The sequence below is a fragment of the Nakaseomyces bracarensis genome (assembly GCF_045282275.1).
Source record: "Nakaseomyces bracarensis strain CBM3 chromosome Unknown Scaff7_0, whole genome shotgun sequence".
Taxonomy (NCBI): Eukaryota; Fungi; Ascomycota; class Saccharomycetes; order Saccharomycetales; family Saccharomycetaceae; genus Nakaseomyces; species Nakaseomyces bracarensis.
The window spans coordinates 333,509-347,966 of NW_027263968.1; the positions used below are offsets into that span (position 1 = coordinate 333,509).

Consider the following 14,458-nt stretch of genomic DNA (forward strand, 5'->3'; position numbering starts at 1 on the left):
TCTTAAATTCTCTTGAAAAAGGCTTCCTTTGTTCTTGGGATAATATCAATCTTGCTCTTCTCGTAGTTAAATCTTCTGATAACCTTGGTTTTCTTGCCTGCAGTCTTAGCAACATTAACGTCAAGGAATTCGCTTTGGACAGGTTTCATGTATTGACGACGTAATTGAACTTCTTCGGCCAAGGACAAGTAGTTACAAGCATCTTTAAACAATTCGGTAATTTTCTTTTTGTCCTCCTTGGTCTTAACAACGTTGAAACCCTTCAAAGCTTCCAATAGAGTTTTCCTAGATTCAGCTCTTTGCTCATCGGAGATGAATGGTATTATATCTAGCTTGTTACTAAATGATACTGATCTGTTCAGCAGAGAGGTCACTTCTTCCAGGTGCTGTAGTTGCTCATTGAGGTATTCGTCAGTCCATTCTTTCCTTTTAGCCTTCAGCTTCAATGTCTGTTCCAGGTAGTACTTGGAGTTGAATTGGGCGTCCTCTCTACAATAACCATTCTTCAGGCCGACTTTGTATCTCAATAGATAGTTAGAGGCCATCTCTTTCCACTCGTTGCCTACGGGTACCTTCAATTCTTCGCTCACATATTTCCAGTAAGTATCCAGAAATTCTTGACGTTTAGCTTCTCTGTCCACTAACCCCTTCAATAGCGAGTCTCTGGCCAAGTACTCCTTCCTAGGAAGAGCTGACTTCTCCTTGGCAATGGCCTTCGCATTGGTCAACTCGATCCTACCAAACCGTCTGTTATTGGGAGCAAAATGCGGTTTGGGTAACTTGATGTCCCGAGACAATGCCACACCAATGAACTTACGCCTAGGATGGAACGGATCCAAGTAATACCGCACTACACCAGGCTCAACAGCATATATCGTGTGGTCCCGCCCTATCTTCACGTTTTCGCCTGGGTAAAACTTGGTACCACGCTGCCTCATGATAATCTCACCGGGCTTCACATCCTGACCTTCATACTTCTTAGGTCCTAGCCTCCGACCAGCTGAATCCTTCATAGACGTCCTGGAACCAGCAGCTCGCTTCGTAGCTGTACGCACTTGCACAACAACCTGGCACGCAAACTGTCTCGCCCTGCTGAACATCGTGTCTCTATCTTGTATGTCTTAAGAGTATGCTCCCTTGTTATCCGTACAGTCTCTTGCGTTTCTACTGAATACCCTTTTAAATACCAACTTGCTAAGATTTGCCAATTAATCGTTGTTTGTGCTTGGCCCAAATTTTTTTTTTTTCAAAATTTTTGGAAGACCCCTTCGAAAACCAAAAAGGCCAATTTTTAAAGGTTTTTACTTTAATATTCAAAAGCAAATTTAGGAATTGTAACTCTCAACTATTGGCTATAGTTGGTCTTTAAACAGGAGATATAGGGACTACTAATCTTGGTAGGTTTCAAAGAAGAGCGTTGCAAAAAGAGACTAGAAAGATGGCTGATGAGAGAAGTAGATCTAGGAGTCCTGTGCGTCGCAGGTTGAGCAATTATGCTACTAGGAGAGGGTATGAACGTCCTGATGGTGGAAATGGAGGTAATGGCAATGGTATGAGTGGGTCTGGCTCTGGCCCTGGTTCTGGCCCTGGCTCTGGCCCTGGCTCTGGCCCCACCTCTAGTGCTAATACTGGTGGGAATACGACGCCAGGGTCTCGTCGAGGCGGAAGGAACAGGTTTGGTGATAGAAGGAGGTTTAATGAAGGACGTGGAGGAGGAGTGAGGAAGTTTGGGAGAGAACGTGGTAGTGAAAGAGAGAGACAGGCACGTGTAAAAGGGGATTTTGGGCCTAGGTTAGCTAGAGAGCTTGACAGCACATATGAGGAGAAAGTTAACAGGAACTACTCAAACAGTATATTTGTAGGGAATTTGACTTATGAATGTACACCTGAAGATCTTAAGGATTTCTTCTCCCAAGTGGGGACAGTGGTGAGAGCGGATATTATCACCTCGAGAGGACACCATAGGGGTATGGGTACTGTGGAGTTTACCTCTAATGAGGAAGTTGACGAGGCTATAAAGAGATTCGATGGAGCTTACCTGATGAGCCGCCAGATCTTTGTCAGACAGGATAACCCTCCACCAGAATCAGCCAGCACTCATGCTCCAAGCAGCGCGGGCAGTGCTCATGGAGCTCCACCACAGAAGAAACAGAATAAACCACAGAAAAAGGGGTACGAACTTATGGTTCTCAACTTGCCTTATTCGATTAACTGGCAGGCTCTGAAGGATATGTTTAAACAATTCGGGGAAGTCTCCAAGGCTAACGTAGAACTGGATCCTAACGGTATGTCTGTTGGTGTTGGGAGTGTGATATTCAAGAACCAAGACGATATGGTGAAGGCATATGAACACTACAATGGATTCGAAATTGAAGGGAAAACTCTAGAAATTCGTGGTCAAATTCCACCACCGAAATCCGCAGATGAAAATAATTCCGAACAGACCATCAATGATAACAACTCTATGGATGTGGACATGGACAACGATGCAAACAATTCAGCTGGAAAACTAAATGAGAATACTTCTCTAGAAGATGAACTTCCGGAACCTGCCAAGAACACTTCTTTCTCCCTAGATGACTACGAAAAGACTAATGACAAATCTACTACTATTCTCTGCGACAATCTCCCAGCAGCAACAACGGAAGGTGACTTGCTCGATTTGTTTGAGACTCTAGGTAAAGTTAAGAAGGCTGGATTTGTTAAGTCCCAAGAACCTTCCGAATTGGTTTCCGCAATCGTCGAATATAATGACGCTGAAGATTCAGAGGTTTGTTTAAGTCGTCTGCAAGGGTACAATTACGGTGGTTGCGATTTGAGTATATCCTATCTGAAAGAAAAGCAACTCCAATACTAAAAAGAATGACAATCCCATATGATTAAAAATGAAAATGAAAACTAATAATAATAATAATGAAGAAAAAGACATCCCCATTCAACCAATACCATTGTGGGCTAAAGCTCATTATTAAGACTGCATTAAGAGGTGCATATATATTAACCCCATTAAATCCCAACTAAAAGGGCAATATAAACTCTAAAGTAAAAATAAAAAATAAAATAAAAAATAGTGATGCATAGTCATTCCGCTTGCTCTCTTTTGTTAAATAAGATGAAGTATGGATGGCTGTATAGTCCCGTTCCTTGGACTTTAAGTAATATTATAATTGAGTGTCTATCTTATACATCAAATGTTCATACTTTTTTGGTGCTATTATGCGGTTTGATAAATTATTAATATGTATATTACAATCTGACAAATGATATAGAATTTAATACGATAGATGCAATAAGAAATGGATGTCTATAACCATGCTGATCAAGAAGCTTATTATGCTATTGTGCTTTTGTACCATCTACTATTATATGTACATGAGGTTCGAGGAAAAAGAGATATCTATTGTGTGTTTTTCTTACCTTGTGGGGTCAGAACGGCGTGTACAGTCTCATAGATACCTAGAAAGATTGCACCTCCAGCACTGATCCACATTGTCCTAGGACCAACTCCACTGAAGAATACTTTAAATCCCTCTTCTCTGTATATTCCAGATATCAGTTTTAGTAAAGGAACAGAGTTCTTGGATAACATGAGTCTGGTCTTCAAGAAGTCCAGTGGAGTAGTGCTAGCAGCGGCCACACCACCAGCTATCGAACCGCATACGGCACCTTTCCATGGTTCTACACGTTCTATCTCGTCATATGCAGCCCATTCCTTCTTCAAGAATTCGTATAATGGGAATTGAATGCAAGTGAACGGTATTTCACGCATAATGGTAGTAGACCATCCACGATACAGGTTCCTTCTGATCCCTTCTCCATTTTCATTTCGCAGTATCACCTTCAGAGTCTCCCATGAACCTCCACCTGTGGCAGATGTTGAGGTTTGTGAACGTTGCTTCACCACCTCAGCAGGCACCCTCACCATACAGGCCGCAATTTCACCCATCGAGGAAGAGAACATGTGTGTTACTACATCGACAAACCCTGCAGACCGATGCGGGAACAATTGCTCGAACACGGAGTGTGTCTCCTGTTTGCAGTAGTCATACGTAATGAAGAACAGCGATGCACCGGGAGCAGACGCCACGACAGCACTTCCAAGACCACGGTAAACTCCATGATAACCACCGTTCCTGAAGAATCCTCCTTTAGCCTGTAACCGGGTCTTTAATGTGTCAATTGGAAAGAACACAAGGTCAGTAGAAGTCCCAGCAGCAGCCCCACTCAGCAAAGACACAAGAAACCCATTCAACATTGGTTCAAAAGTTTTCTATAAGTGGAGTATCAGTTTTACCTTGCCAAAATTGCCAGTGGTTGAAAAGTTTTACCAAGGAACAAACTAGCCTAGTCAAGAATCAATTGGCTCGACCTCAGAGGGGGGTTTTTCGTTTGATTGACTTTTCACAAATCACTACAGGATCAAAGGTCGCGGCACTAAGCAATATAAAAGGCTTATATTGATCTAAGCACACAGGGTGTTCGGGTTGCGAGATTGGAAGTTGTTAATGCTTTCGAAAGTTTGGGATGGTGGAGGGGTGTCTACAGAGAGAGAGAGGGCATATTTTCCAACTAACTTTTTTCTTTTTTCCCATCATCTTGGAAGGATACAGTACATGTGATTCCTTAGTGACATCTCTCTTGATTGTCAAAGTGGGAAAAGACGTTAAGGCCCAGATCGCCCCCCAGTTGCTCACTAAGGCTTCTGCGCAAATGTCGCTTGTGAGTTGTGAGCTGTGAGTTGCGAGTTGTGAGTTGTGAGTTGTTAGTAGAGACACTGAGTAGTAGGTTCTCTGTGGATGTTGGGATACACCGGTTTTTGGAGAGTGTAAAGAGGTCTGGAAAAATAGTAAAAGACCGGGATGCTATATGGGTGGAAAGTGATTACAAATCAGTTTAAAGGTGTTTCTTACTAAAAACTAAAAACAAAAATTAATATTTAAACTTTATTTCTGACACCTTAGATATAAATCAAATAATCCCATATATAACTACATTCAGAAGCAGAACAAGATATACTAAAGACAATACAATATATACTCCATTAAAACTAAAAATAATAAGTCATATTAACGATGGTTTTTAGTAGAGGGTTAAGGAACGCATCGGTGCGACTAGCTGCACAGACTAGTGTGTTGCAGAGCACCAGAAGGTATACAGCAGGTGTGACTCTATCGGCAGCAGCATCTGCTGCCAAGGCTATTAAGATGGATGACGTTTCCTTGGAGACTCATACTGATATCCAGGCTGCTGCGAAGGAGCAAGCTGATGTGCGGTCATCGGCTACTAGTGACGAGGCTTTGAAGAGTGGTGAAACTATGCTAAATCATGCATACAGAGAGTCAAGTGGCTATGGTACTAGACCTATATATATGGATATGCAAGCTACAACTCCAACTGATCCGCGTGTCTTGGATACCATGTTGAAGTTTTACACTGGTTTGTACGGTAATCCTCATTCTAACACACATGCCTACGGTTGGGAGACTAATAAAGAGGTGGAGACAGCTAGGTCCTACGTAGCCAAGGTTATTAATGCGGACCCGAAGGAGATTATATTCACATCGGGTGCCACAGAATCTAACAACATGGCTATTAAAGGTGTTAGTAGATTCTTCAAGAAGACCAAGAAGCACATCATCACTACAAGGACAGAACATAAATGTGCGCTGGAGGCCGCAAGATCTATGATTAACGAAGGGTACGACGTGACTTTCTTGAGTGTTGATGACAAAGGTTTGATAGATATGAAGGAGTTGGAAGCAGCTATTAGACCAGACACTTGTATGGTCAGTGTTATGGCTGTCAACAATGAAATCGGTGTTATGCAACCGTTAAAGGAGATTGGTGCCCTATGTAGAAAGCGTAAGGTATACTTCCACACTGATGCAGCACAAGCCTATGGTAAAGTCCCAATCGATGTTAACGAAATGAACATTGATCTCTTATCTATTTCATCGCATAAGATATATGGACCAAAAGGTATCGGTGCCTTATTCGTCAGAAGGAGACCAAGAGTTAGATTAGAACCACTAATGTCTGGTGGTGGCCAAGAAAGAGGTTTGAGATCTGGTACTCTTGCCCCACCTTTAGTAGCTGGTTTCGGTGAAGCAGCAAGATTGGTAGCTAAGGAATATGAAGCAGACATTGAGCATATCGAGAGATTATCCAAGAAACTAGTAGATGGATTGTTAGCTCTAGAACACACATCATTGAACGGTTCAGCTGAACACAAGTACCCAGGTTGCGTCAATGTGTCATTTGCATATGTTGAAGGTGAATCGCTACTGATGGCTTTGAGAGATATTGCTTTGTCCTCTGGATCCGCTTGTACCTCTGCTTCTTTAGAACCATCTTACGTTCTACATGCCCTAGGTAAGGATGATGCTCTTGCGCATTCTTCAATCCGTTTCGGTATCGGTAGATTTACAACTGAGGAAGAAGTTGATTACGTGTTGAAAGCTATTACTGAGAGAGTTAATTACTTGAGAGAACTATCTCCACTATGGGAAATGGTCCAAGAAGGTATTGACTTGAATTCCATTGAATGGTCTGGACACTAAGCATATGGCTGGGAAAGTAGTTCATGCATAACATATCTAGCCTAAAAATATTATGACAAGCAGTTGCTGTTTTTTTTACTTACGTCGTTTTAAAAAGTGCCAAGTTCATAGGGGTTTTCAGTAATCTAACACAAGAGTATGAGGTTTTGCAAGAATGGTCAACCAAAAGAATACTTTTGTAATCGTGTTAATATTATAATCAGTCTTATTTAGAAAAAATTATCATTTTCTCTCGTTGTATAATATTTAAAGGAAATAAAAAGTTTTGAATAGACCAACAAAATATAAAACGTGAACATTTAATATTTTGTAATTAAAAATCCACTTAATCATTTTAGATGTATCTCAACACGAAATATCGATGCTTCTATATGTGGTTATTTATTATAGATCAAAATTCGCTGGCAGTTAAGTTCATCACGGTATGTTTTGAATTATTCACAAAATCTAAAAGTCTATATTATTATTTAAGCTAGAGTTTCTCTGACAGCTTTAGCGACAGCATCACCCACCTCAGTTGTGGAGTTTGAACCATGCAAATCGGCAGTTCTGATACCAGCATCTAGAACCTTCTTAACAGCTTGTTCAATTGCAACACCTTCATCAAATAGGTCTAGAGATAACTTTAACATCATAGCAGCCGATAGGATAGTAGCTATTGGGTTTACCTTACCCTTTGGAAGATCTGGTGCTGAACCGTGACATGGCTCATATAGACCAAATGCATTGTTTTTCTCTGGTAGAGAAGCTAGAGAAGCAGATGGCAATAGACCCAGGGAACCTGGGATAACGGAAGCTTCATCCGAAATAATATCACCGAACATATTATTTGTAATAATGATACCATTTAGCTTCGTAGGATTCTGAACTAGAATCATGGCTGCAGAATCAATCAGTTGATGTTGCACAGTTAATTGTGGGAACTCATTCTTTATAGTTTCTTCAACGGTCTTTCTCCATAATCTAGAGGAAGCAAGAACATTGGCCTTATCAAGAGACCAAATAGGTAATGGTGGGTTGTGTTGAAGAGCCATGAATGCAGCCATTCTGGTAATTCTTTGCACCTCTGGAACCGAGTATTTTTCGCTATCCCAAGCAACTCCGTCACCATCATCTTCTTTTCTCTCACCGAAATAGATACCACCAACCAATTCTCTAACAACAACGAAATCAGTACCCTTAGCAACTTCAGCCTTTAATGGAGATAAATCCAATAAAGACTCAGAAGCAAAATTACAAGGTCTCAAGTTTGCATATAATTGCAGTTCTTTACGGATCTTTAGCAAACCTTGTTCTGGTCTAACGGCCCCCGTGCCCCATTTTGGACCACCGACAGCACCTAATAGTACAGCGTGAGCCTTCTTGGAAGCCGCTAGAGCCTCATCAGGTAGCGGAACGCCTGTAGCATCAATGGCAGCACCACCAATCAAATGATGTTCAAAGTTAAACTTGATCTTACCCTTGCTAGCTTCTTCAACAGCTACCAGAACCTTAATGGCCTCCTCTGTAATCTCTTGACCAACATGGTCACCTGGCAAAACAACAATATTCTTGGTAGTAGTCATTTTTTGGTTTTACCTTTAGTGTATATTTATTTTTAGTACTATATCTTATAGTCCTGTGAGTATCTACCTTCGGTTAGAACAAACCTGACAGCAATTGTTAACAGTGCAATTGAATTGGTATCCGTTTATATATGTTTGGTGTTAGTTCACACAACTATACAACATTAGAAGAGTCATCTCTTTGGTTAGGATTACCAGAAGGGCTTCCTCTCCGGGCTCCTTTGTTGTCGCTCGATGAAATGCCCGGTCCCGCTGCCCGGTGCGGGACTCAAGAAGACCGCTACAGGCATCCCGGCAAAGACATATAGTATATGTTTCCTTTGTATGTCATGTGATCAACTCTATGTTTCAAGGTAGGTAACTTCAGTAATGTATTAGAATGTAGTATACTTACCAATGGGTTTGTATATTTATTATCTCGGAGTTTTTTTTTTTTATTTTACTATTCTATTATACAAATTATTTATGAAAAATGTCAGAAAAAGTGTTTGGAATTTATTATAACGCTGAAAGTTATGATGTTAGTACGTGAAAGAAAAAAAAATATAGCTCAGTTAATCTTAGCAATTAATTCATCGACATCAATTTGAACAATTGGTGCAGTAGCTGCGTTTGAAGTCTTTCTTGTCTTCTTTTCAACTTCTCTTTGTTCCAACTTTCTCAATTTATTCAAGGAAGAGAAACCCGAGACTTCTCTATTAAGCTTGAATGGTTGCAAGAAGAAGTTACAAGCGGTGAAATTGTCACCTAAGGTAGCAATTTCGTGGATAATATCGTCAATACAGATGACGCCGGTCTCTCCTAATTTTTCTTCAACAATGTTGTTGTCATTTAAAACAATCTCATGTTCTTCTTCCTCACCTTCTCTCTTGTGCATTATTCTACTTCTCTTTTGGATTATAGAACGGATAGACTTCAAGGATGGTTTCCCTACGATAACATAAGGAGCAACAATCTTCAATAAGGAGAAAGTCTTTTCGTTAAGTTTGATAAATACAGCTGTATTTATCTCCTCCAGTCTTAGGACATTCAAAATTCTAAAAGCTTTGCTTGGGATACTAGCAGCAACAGGTCCTCTAACTCTCAGCACGAATAGAAGTTGTTCCTCACCGTTATACTCAACCTTTTCTCTTTCGAATCCATCTTCTTCCTCTTCTTCAACATCCTCCTCGACATCAAGGTCATCAGTCTTCTTTTCAGTAACTTTTAAGAAGAAGTTCTTTTCAGATGGTAAGTGAGCAAAATCACCCTTGGACTTCTTGGCCTCCAACTTAGAGATTCTCTTGATTCTCTCTTTCTCTCTGTTAGTAGCTAATGTAGAGGCAACCAAACTCTCAGCTCTCACAAACCTCTTCTTGTTCTTAGATTTGTCCTTCTTACGTTGTTCCTGCTTCTTACGTGCAAGCTCTTGCTTCTCCAGCCTAGTTATATCAGCATTTCTTCTCTTACGCAACAAAATTTCTGGGTTACTATTTAAAGTCTTCCTTTCTTCAGTAGACATTGTTATTATGGTTGTTCTTTTTTAATAGTTAGTCTATATATGTCACTATTTCTTCTTCTTCCCTTTTTGTCTTTGAATTGAAATAAAAGAATATACAAAACACAAGTCATTATATTTTAATAATAAATCATAAAAAATCGATGCTCATCGCATCACTTCATTTTTTTTTTATTTTTTCCATATGGTGAAATTTTTCACCGTAAAGAATGAAAGTTTCATTTTAGCCAAAAAAAAAATTTTTAGCTTCTTACCCGGAAAGAAAAATATACGGTCACGTGGTGTATCACATGACCTTAACATCCGGGTAAAATATTTTAATTTCTGAACTTTGCAAAAAAGAATCCGAAACCAGCAGAATTGTTCTTTAATGTTGTTACAGTGTTATTTTATTTTTATTTTTGTTATTTGTTGTTGCTATAAAAAAAAGGGTTTATAATATTTCTACATATTAAGAAGATACGGGTTTATAATATTTTAGCATATTAGAAAGAAGAGACGGGGTTATAGTATTAGTGAAGATTCCGGTTTATCCCAATTTAGTAATATAAGCTTAGTAATATGAATTGTGTATGGCAACAAGGAATTATTTGGCGATACGTGTGTTTTTGTTCTGTACCATAGATTTGATTTTTCTTTTTTAATTTTATATGCTTAACGTGTTTTTTTTTTATTGGGATCTCGTTGCCATCCTTCCTTAATGATTATAAGTTAAACGAACAAAACAATGGGTATTAAAAAAATATCAACTTATGTAACTTTTATATAAGATACAGTTAAAGATAAATTAAGGTTCTAAAAAAAGTAAAAGACTCCTTTTTTCTTTTTCTGATCGGTTCTTTTCCCATTGTTTCCGACAATGCAACCAAAGGGGAGAGATTAGATAATTTGTTACTATATGAGAAATAAAAAAAAAACTAAATACTTTGCATAGGTACAGATGTTTCTAAGGAGTAGAGGAAAAGAGAAGGCAAAAAGGATGCTATTTAAAGACATCATGGGGATTCATAAGAAGAAAAAGAAAGAAAAGAGAATTTTCCTGTCGAAAAAAAAAAAAAGTGAATTAATAAATTTTTACGTAGCTGTCTTGTCAGCAAGGTATAGCGTGACTAAAAAAACTAACGAGTGATATGTTACTGAAAAGAGAATAAAAGAGGAAAAAGAAAAAAGATCAAGACAGCAGCAGCTGTAATAAAAAAATAAAACTTACGACTGTTTAAGTGGAAGTTGAATATAAGATACCAAACAAAATATGACTTACGCATATTTTATTTCTCTCTGAAATTAACGTAGGGATGGAGGGGGGAGGGGAGGGAGAAAAGCTATTTACAATCTCCCATCCTCCCGATTCGGAAGAATGGCCAAGCACCAGCAGACAAATGGATAATCTTTTCCTCAACCGCGGGATTCACTAACAACCACAAAGAAAGGATGTAGAAATAAAAAAAATAAAGGGAACGTTATTAATAATATTTTAGTGATATGAGTTCCACGGGGTTTTTCTCTTATTACCCCACGTTAAATAAAAAGTTATTCGTTCTTCGTCGCCCCCCCTTTTTCTCTTACCGTGACCTTTCAAAAGAACGAGGCACTTTTATTATTTTTTTTTTTTAAATATGTTTATTTGGGTTTTTATTATTTTTATTGGTTTCTGAGAATGCACAGCAAATGCAAGGAGCGGCTTTCACAGAAACATCACGTAGGTAAAAAAGCTATTCTGTTTTTATGATTTGTGATTGGGTACATCACATGGTCATCCGTTTTTTTTCTTCCATCATCCCATAATTTTTTTTTTTTTTGATAGAGAATTTTGTTTTTCATGGACCGGGAAAAAGAGAGAATAAAGGGAGAGAGGGAGATCGGTGCGATAAATTCCAATTCTGGTTATAACACCGACTTTCCTTTTGTGGATGTGCAGTGATTGTAGAGCTTATTTCTTTAGCGCTGTTTTTAAATTTTTTGTACCTCTTGATAAATTAAGGTTTTTAATTCTTCTCCCCCACTTTGTTACCATTTCTTTATTTTTGTCCATTTTGTTTTGTTCCCTATAATGCAGATGGGGCGAAAAGAAGGGGAGATCACCACCTGGATATTTTAGCGTTACCATCCACCTAGTGATCGAATTCTCTTAACAACAGATCGTTACTTTTTGGTCTTTTTAGTTTTGTTTGCTTATTGATTAATCGTATTTACGTATTCTTATTATTCTACCTTTCTTTATCAAATAATAGATGCTCGATATTAGAAATCGGAATCGTCAATTGTAATATAAACAAGTAAAAATAAAAAGAAAGTAATGATGCAACTACTGATCAACACAAAAAAAATACTATAATTTGTGATCTTGCTATTATTTCTTTAATTTAATGATAGAATACCCCGCACAATGATAATGACAGCAAAAACACACACACGCACACAAAAACGAACATATCGTTCCACATAAACATGTCACTTCTTTCCAAAATAATCTTTCATTTTCTCCTTCTACATGCCTTTCTTGACCCCTCCTCTCTTTGCTATTTGTAAGAAAACTTATTAAATTTGTGAATTACATAAAAAAATGATAAAATCTAAAAAAATCATTTTCTTTCTTTTTTTTCCCTTCTAAGGATAAAACGGGAATCCAGTTTATCTTTTTTTTTTCCTCTCTCTCGGCCTGTTTTAGTCCCGTTCAAATTCAAAAAAATTTCTAACTTCATCCCTACACAACGTCATCTATGCGGCTAATAACAATTACCGATCAAAAAAAAACAAGCTATGCTTCAAAAAAGAGAAATTGCGTTTTTTTGAATATTCCTTCCCCCCTCCCTACTTTTCTCAGGGAAATAAATGGTGATTGGCTCGTGCTTTACCTTTCTAGACTTTTGTACCTGTATTTGTGTAGCATTCCATTGTCCTTCAAATGGTAAGTATAAAAAAAAACTTAAGAGCTTCTAGAAGATCCCAAGGCAAAAAAAATTTCTTTTATTAAAATAAAAAATCACATGAAATTGAAAGAGAAAAGATGTAGAACTTTGCGAAGCGGAAAAAAAAGAATAACTTCTCTAAAAATGGCTACATCAAAAATTACCGAAGCCGTCTCTTTTTTTTTTTCTTCCTCCCATCAACAATCCCTCTTCTCCGCTTTTACATAGAAACAGTTGTAGCCAAACCTTCGGGAAAATATCAAAAAAAATAAAATAAAATAAAATATAATAATAAAGCACAACCAAATCGATCAAGTTTTTAAAAAAAAAAAAAAGAGGTTCATTTTCCTTTCTACGCGTTTTTTCTCTACCTCGTCTTATGCTTATTATTATTTTTTTTTTTGAGTTAAAAAGCTTCGATGAATTCTCTTGTAGTTGATGCGCAGGGATTGATGCGCAGGGAATTACGTACTCGAAATGGCTTTTTCTTTATTATTATTTTTGTGTTTTTTTCTAAGCTTTTTTTTTTTTTTTCTTCTCAGAAAGAAAGAAAGGAAAGAAATTGGTAGAAGACGATATTACTGTTTTATTACAAATTAGGAATAGAACACCGATACTCTTTTGACTCGACGACTTATATGGAATGATCCGGAGAGACAATCAATTAGAGGGAAAAATCTGAAATATAATTGAAATAAAATAGTATATAAGGATTTGAGAAACTACGGTTTTGTTAGACATTTACGTCATTTTATCCTTTTCTCTATTACTTCTCTTCTTGGTTTTTTTTTTTTTTCATACATAATGGATAGATAGATTATAATAATAATAAAAGTTTAAATCCATTTTGTCTTTTTTGATAGATGTCTTTCTAACCCTTATTTTTTTATTATTCTTAACTTTTAAATTATCTTGCTTTTTTAAATGTCAATAATATCAATATCCCCATTGACAACCCTCATGTATATCTTATAAAGATAAAAAAAATTGTATTCATAGAACAATAGAGAAATATTCGAGAAATACATTTTTAAAGGAAAAAAAAAAACAAACTACAATTATTTTATTTTATTTTATTGCTTGCATTTGCATTAATTAGACCATAGAGAATTATATCCAACACTCCCCCACACCCCTGACCCATTATTAAACCCCACTTATCAGCGTCTATCAAAAAACAATTTAAAAGTTTTATTGTTAAGAGAAAAAAAAATATTATAAAGGATATAGCTAACAAACAACCAAATTTTTTTTTCATTGTTTAAGGTTTTTCTCTATCCACACTAATAAACAAGAAGAGGTACCCTGGTATTTAATAAACATATTTTTTTTTTTTTGCATCTTTATTATAAACCTTTTCCTCCTTTATTCAAATAACTAGATCCATTTCAATTTTTATTTTTGCTTTTGAATATTTGTTTTTTTACCTAACACAAAAGAAAGTTAAATATAAAAATACAAGATTACAAGAGAAAGGGTATCAAGCAATTTCTTTAAAGAAATAAAAGAAACAAGAAAAAAAGGAAAAACAAAACAAAAGAAGAAGTTAACGTCAACTGATTTTTTTTTTTTTTTACACATCTATTGATTGAAACCCGTTCCTTCTAAACTTCATATAATTTACAATTTGAACATTACAATCTTTTGTTCTTTTAAATTATACGATAATTTCACAAGAAAATAATTTATCCCTATTGCCAATAAAGATTCTATTACTTTTGTTAAAGAATTTTTTTTGCCAACACCAGTCTCAGATCCCTTTTTAATATTTGAATTTTCAAAAGATTCTAACGAGACATTGAAGTTATAACATTTTTTTGTTTTCTATCTTTCCCAGTTGATTAGATCATAAAATATACCAAACGGTGGTGTATATCTGTTTTCTTTGGTAAGACTAAATCAAAGAATTAAGAAGCTTTTAAATTT

The 14,458-nt window shown here is 36.9% G+C and overlaps 6 protein-coding genes across 6 annotated transcripts; 2 read left to right on the plus strand and 4 right to left on the minus strand.

The window, feature by feature from the left end:
• Positions 1 to 2: 2 nt before the first annotated feature.
• Positions 3 to 1,100, minus strand: MRP7 (mitochondrial 54S ribosomal protein bL27m; the record flags this gene model as incomplete). The annotated part of the gene is made up of 1 exon (XM_071051773.1): positions 3 to 1,100. The coding sequence occupies one exon, from the start codon at positions 1,098 to 1,100 to the stop codon at positions 3 to 5; it is 1,098 nt and encodes a 365-aa protein (XP_070907163.1).
• Positions 1,101 to 1,438: 338 nt separating this feature from the next.
• Positions 1,439 to 2,857, plus strand: RNJ42_01609 (Serine/arginine (SR)-type shuttling mRNA binding protein GBP2; the record flags this gene model as incomplete). The annotated part of the gene is made up of 1 exon (XM_071051774.1): positions 1,439 to 2,857. One exon carries the CDS (start codon positions 1,439 to 1,441, stop codon positions 2,855 to 2,857), a length of 1,419 nt encoding a protein of 472 aa, XP_070907164.1.
• Positions 2,858 to 3,397: 540 nt separating this feature from the next.
• PET8 (Pet8p) lies at positions 3,398 to 4,255 on the minus strand (the record flags this gene model as incomplete). Its single annotated transcript, XM_071051775.1, has 1 exon — positions 3,398 to 4,255. The coding sequence occupies one exon, from the start codon at positions 4,253 to 4,255 to the stop codon at positions 3,398 to 3,400; it is 858 nt and encodes a 285-aa protein (XP_070907165.1).
• Positions 4,256 to 5,072: 817 nt separating this feature from the next.
• On the plus strand, positions 5,073 to 6,560 carry NFS1 (cysteine desulfurase; the record flags this gene model as incomplete). The annotated part of the gene is made up of 1 exon (XM_071051776.1): positions 5,073 to 6,560. One exon carries the CDS (start codon positions 5,073 to 5,075, stop codon positions 6,558 to 6,560), a length of 1,488 nt encoding a protein of 495 aa, XP_070907166.1.
• A 467-nt stretch (positions 6,561 to 7,027) lies between these two features.
• LEU2 (3-isopropylmalate dehydrogenase) lies at positions 7,028 to 8,125 on the minus strand (the record flags this gene model as incomplete). The annotated part of the gene is made up of 1 exon (XM_071051777.1): positions 7,028 to 8,125. The coding sequence occupies one exon, from the start codon at positions 8,123 to 8,125 to the stop codon at positions 7,028 to 7,030; it is 1,098 nt and encodes a 365-aa protein (XP_070907167.1).
• Positions 8,126 to 8,675: 550 nt separating this feature from the next.
• Positions 8,676 to 9,626, minus strand: RLP7 (Rlp7p; the record flags this gene model as incomplete). The annotated part of the gene is made up of 1 exon (XM_071051778.1): positions 8,676 to 9,626. The coding sequence occupies one exon, from the start codon at positions 9,624 to 9,626 to the stop codon at positions 8,676 to 8,678; it is 951 nt and encodes a 316-aa protein (XP_070907168.1).
• Between the last annotated feature and the right edge of the window lie 4,832 nt (positions 9,627 to 14,458).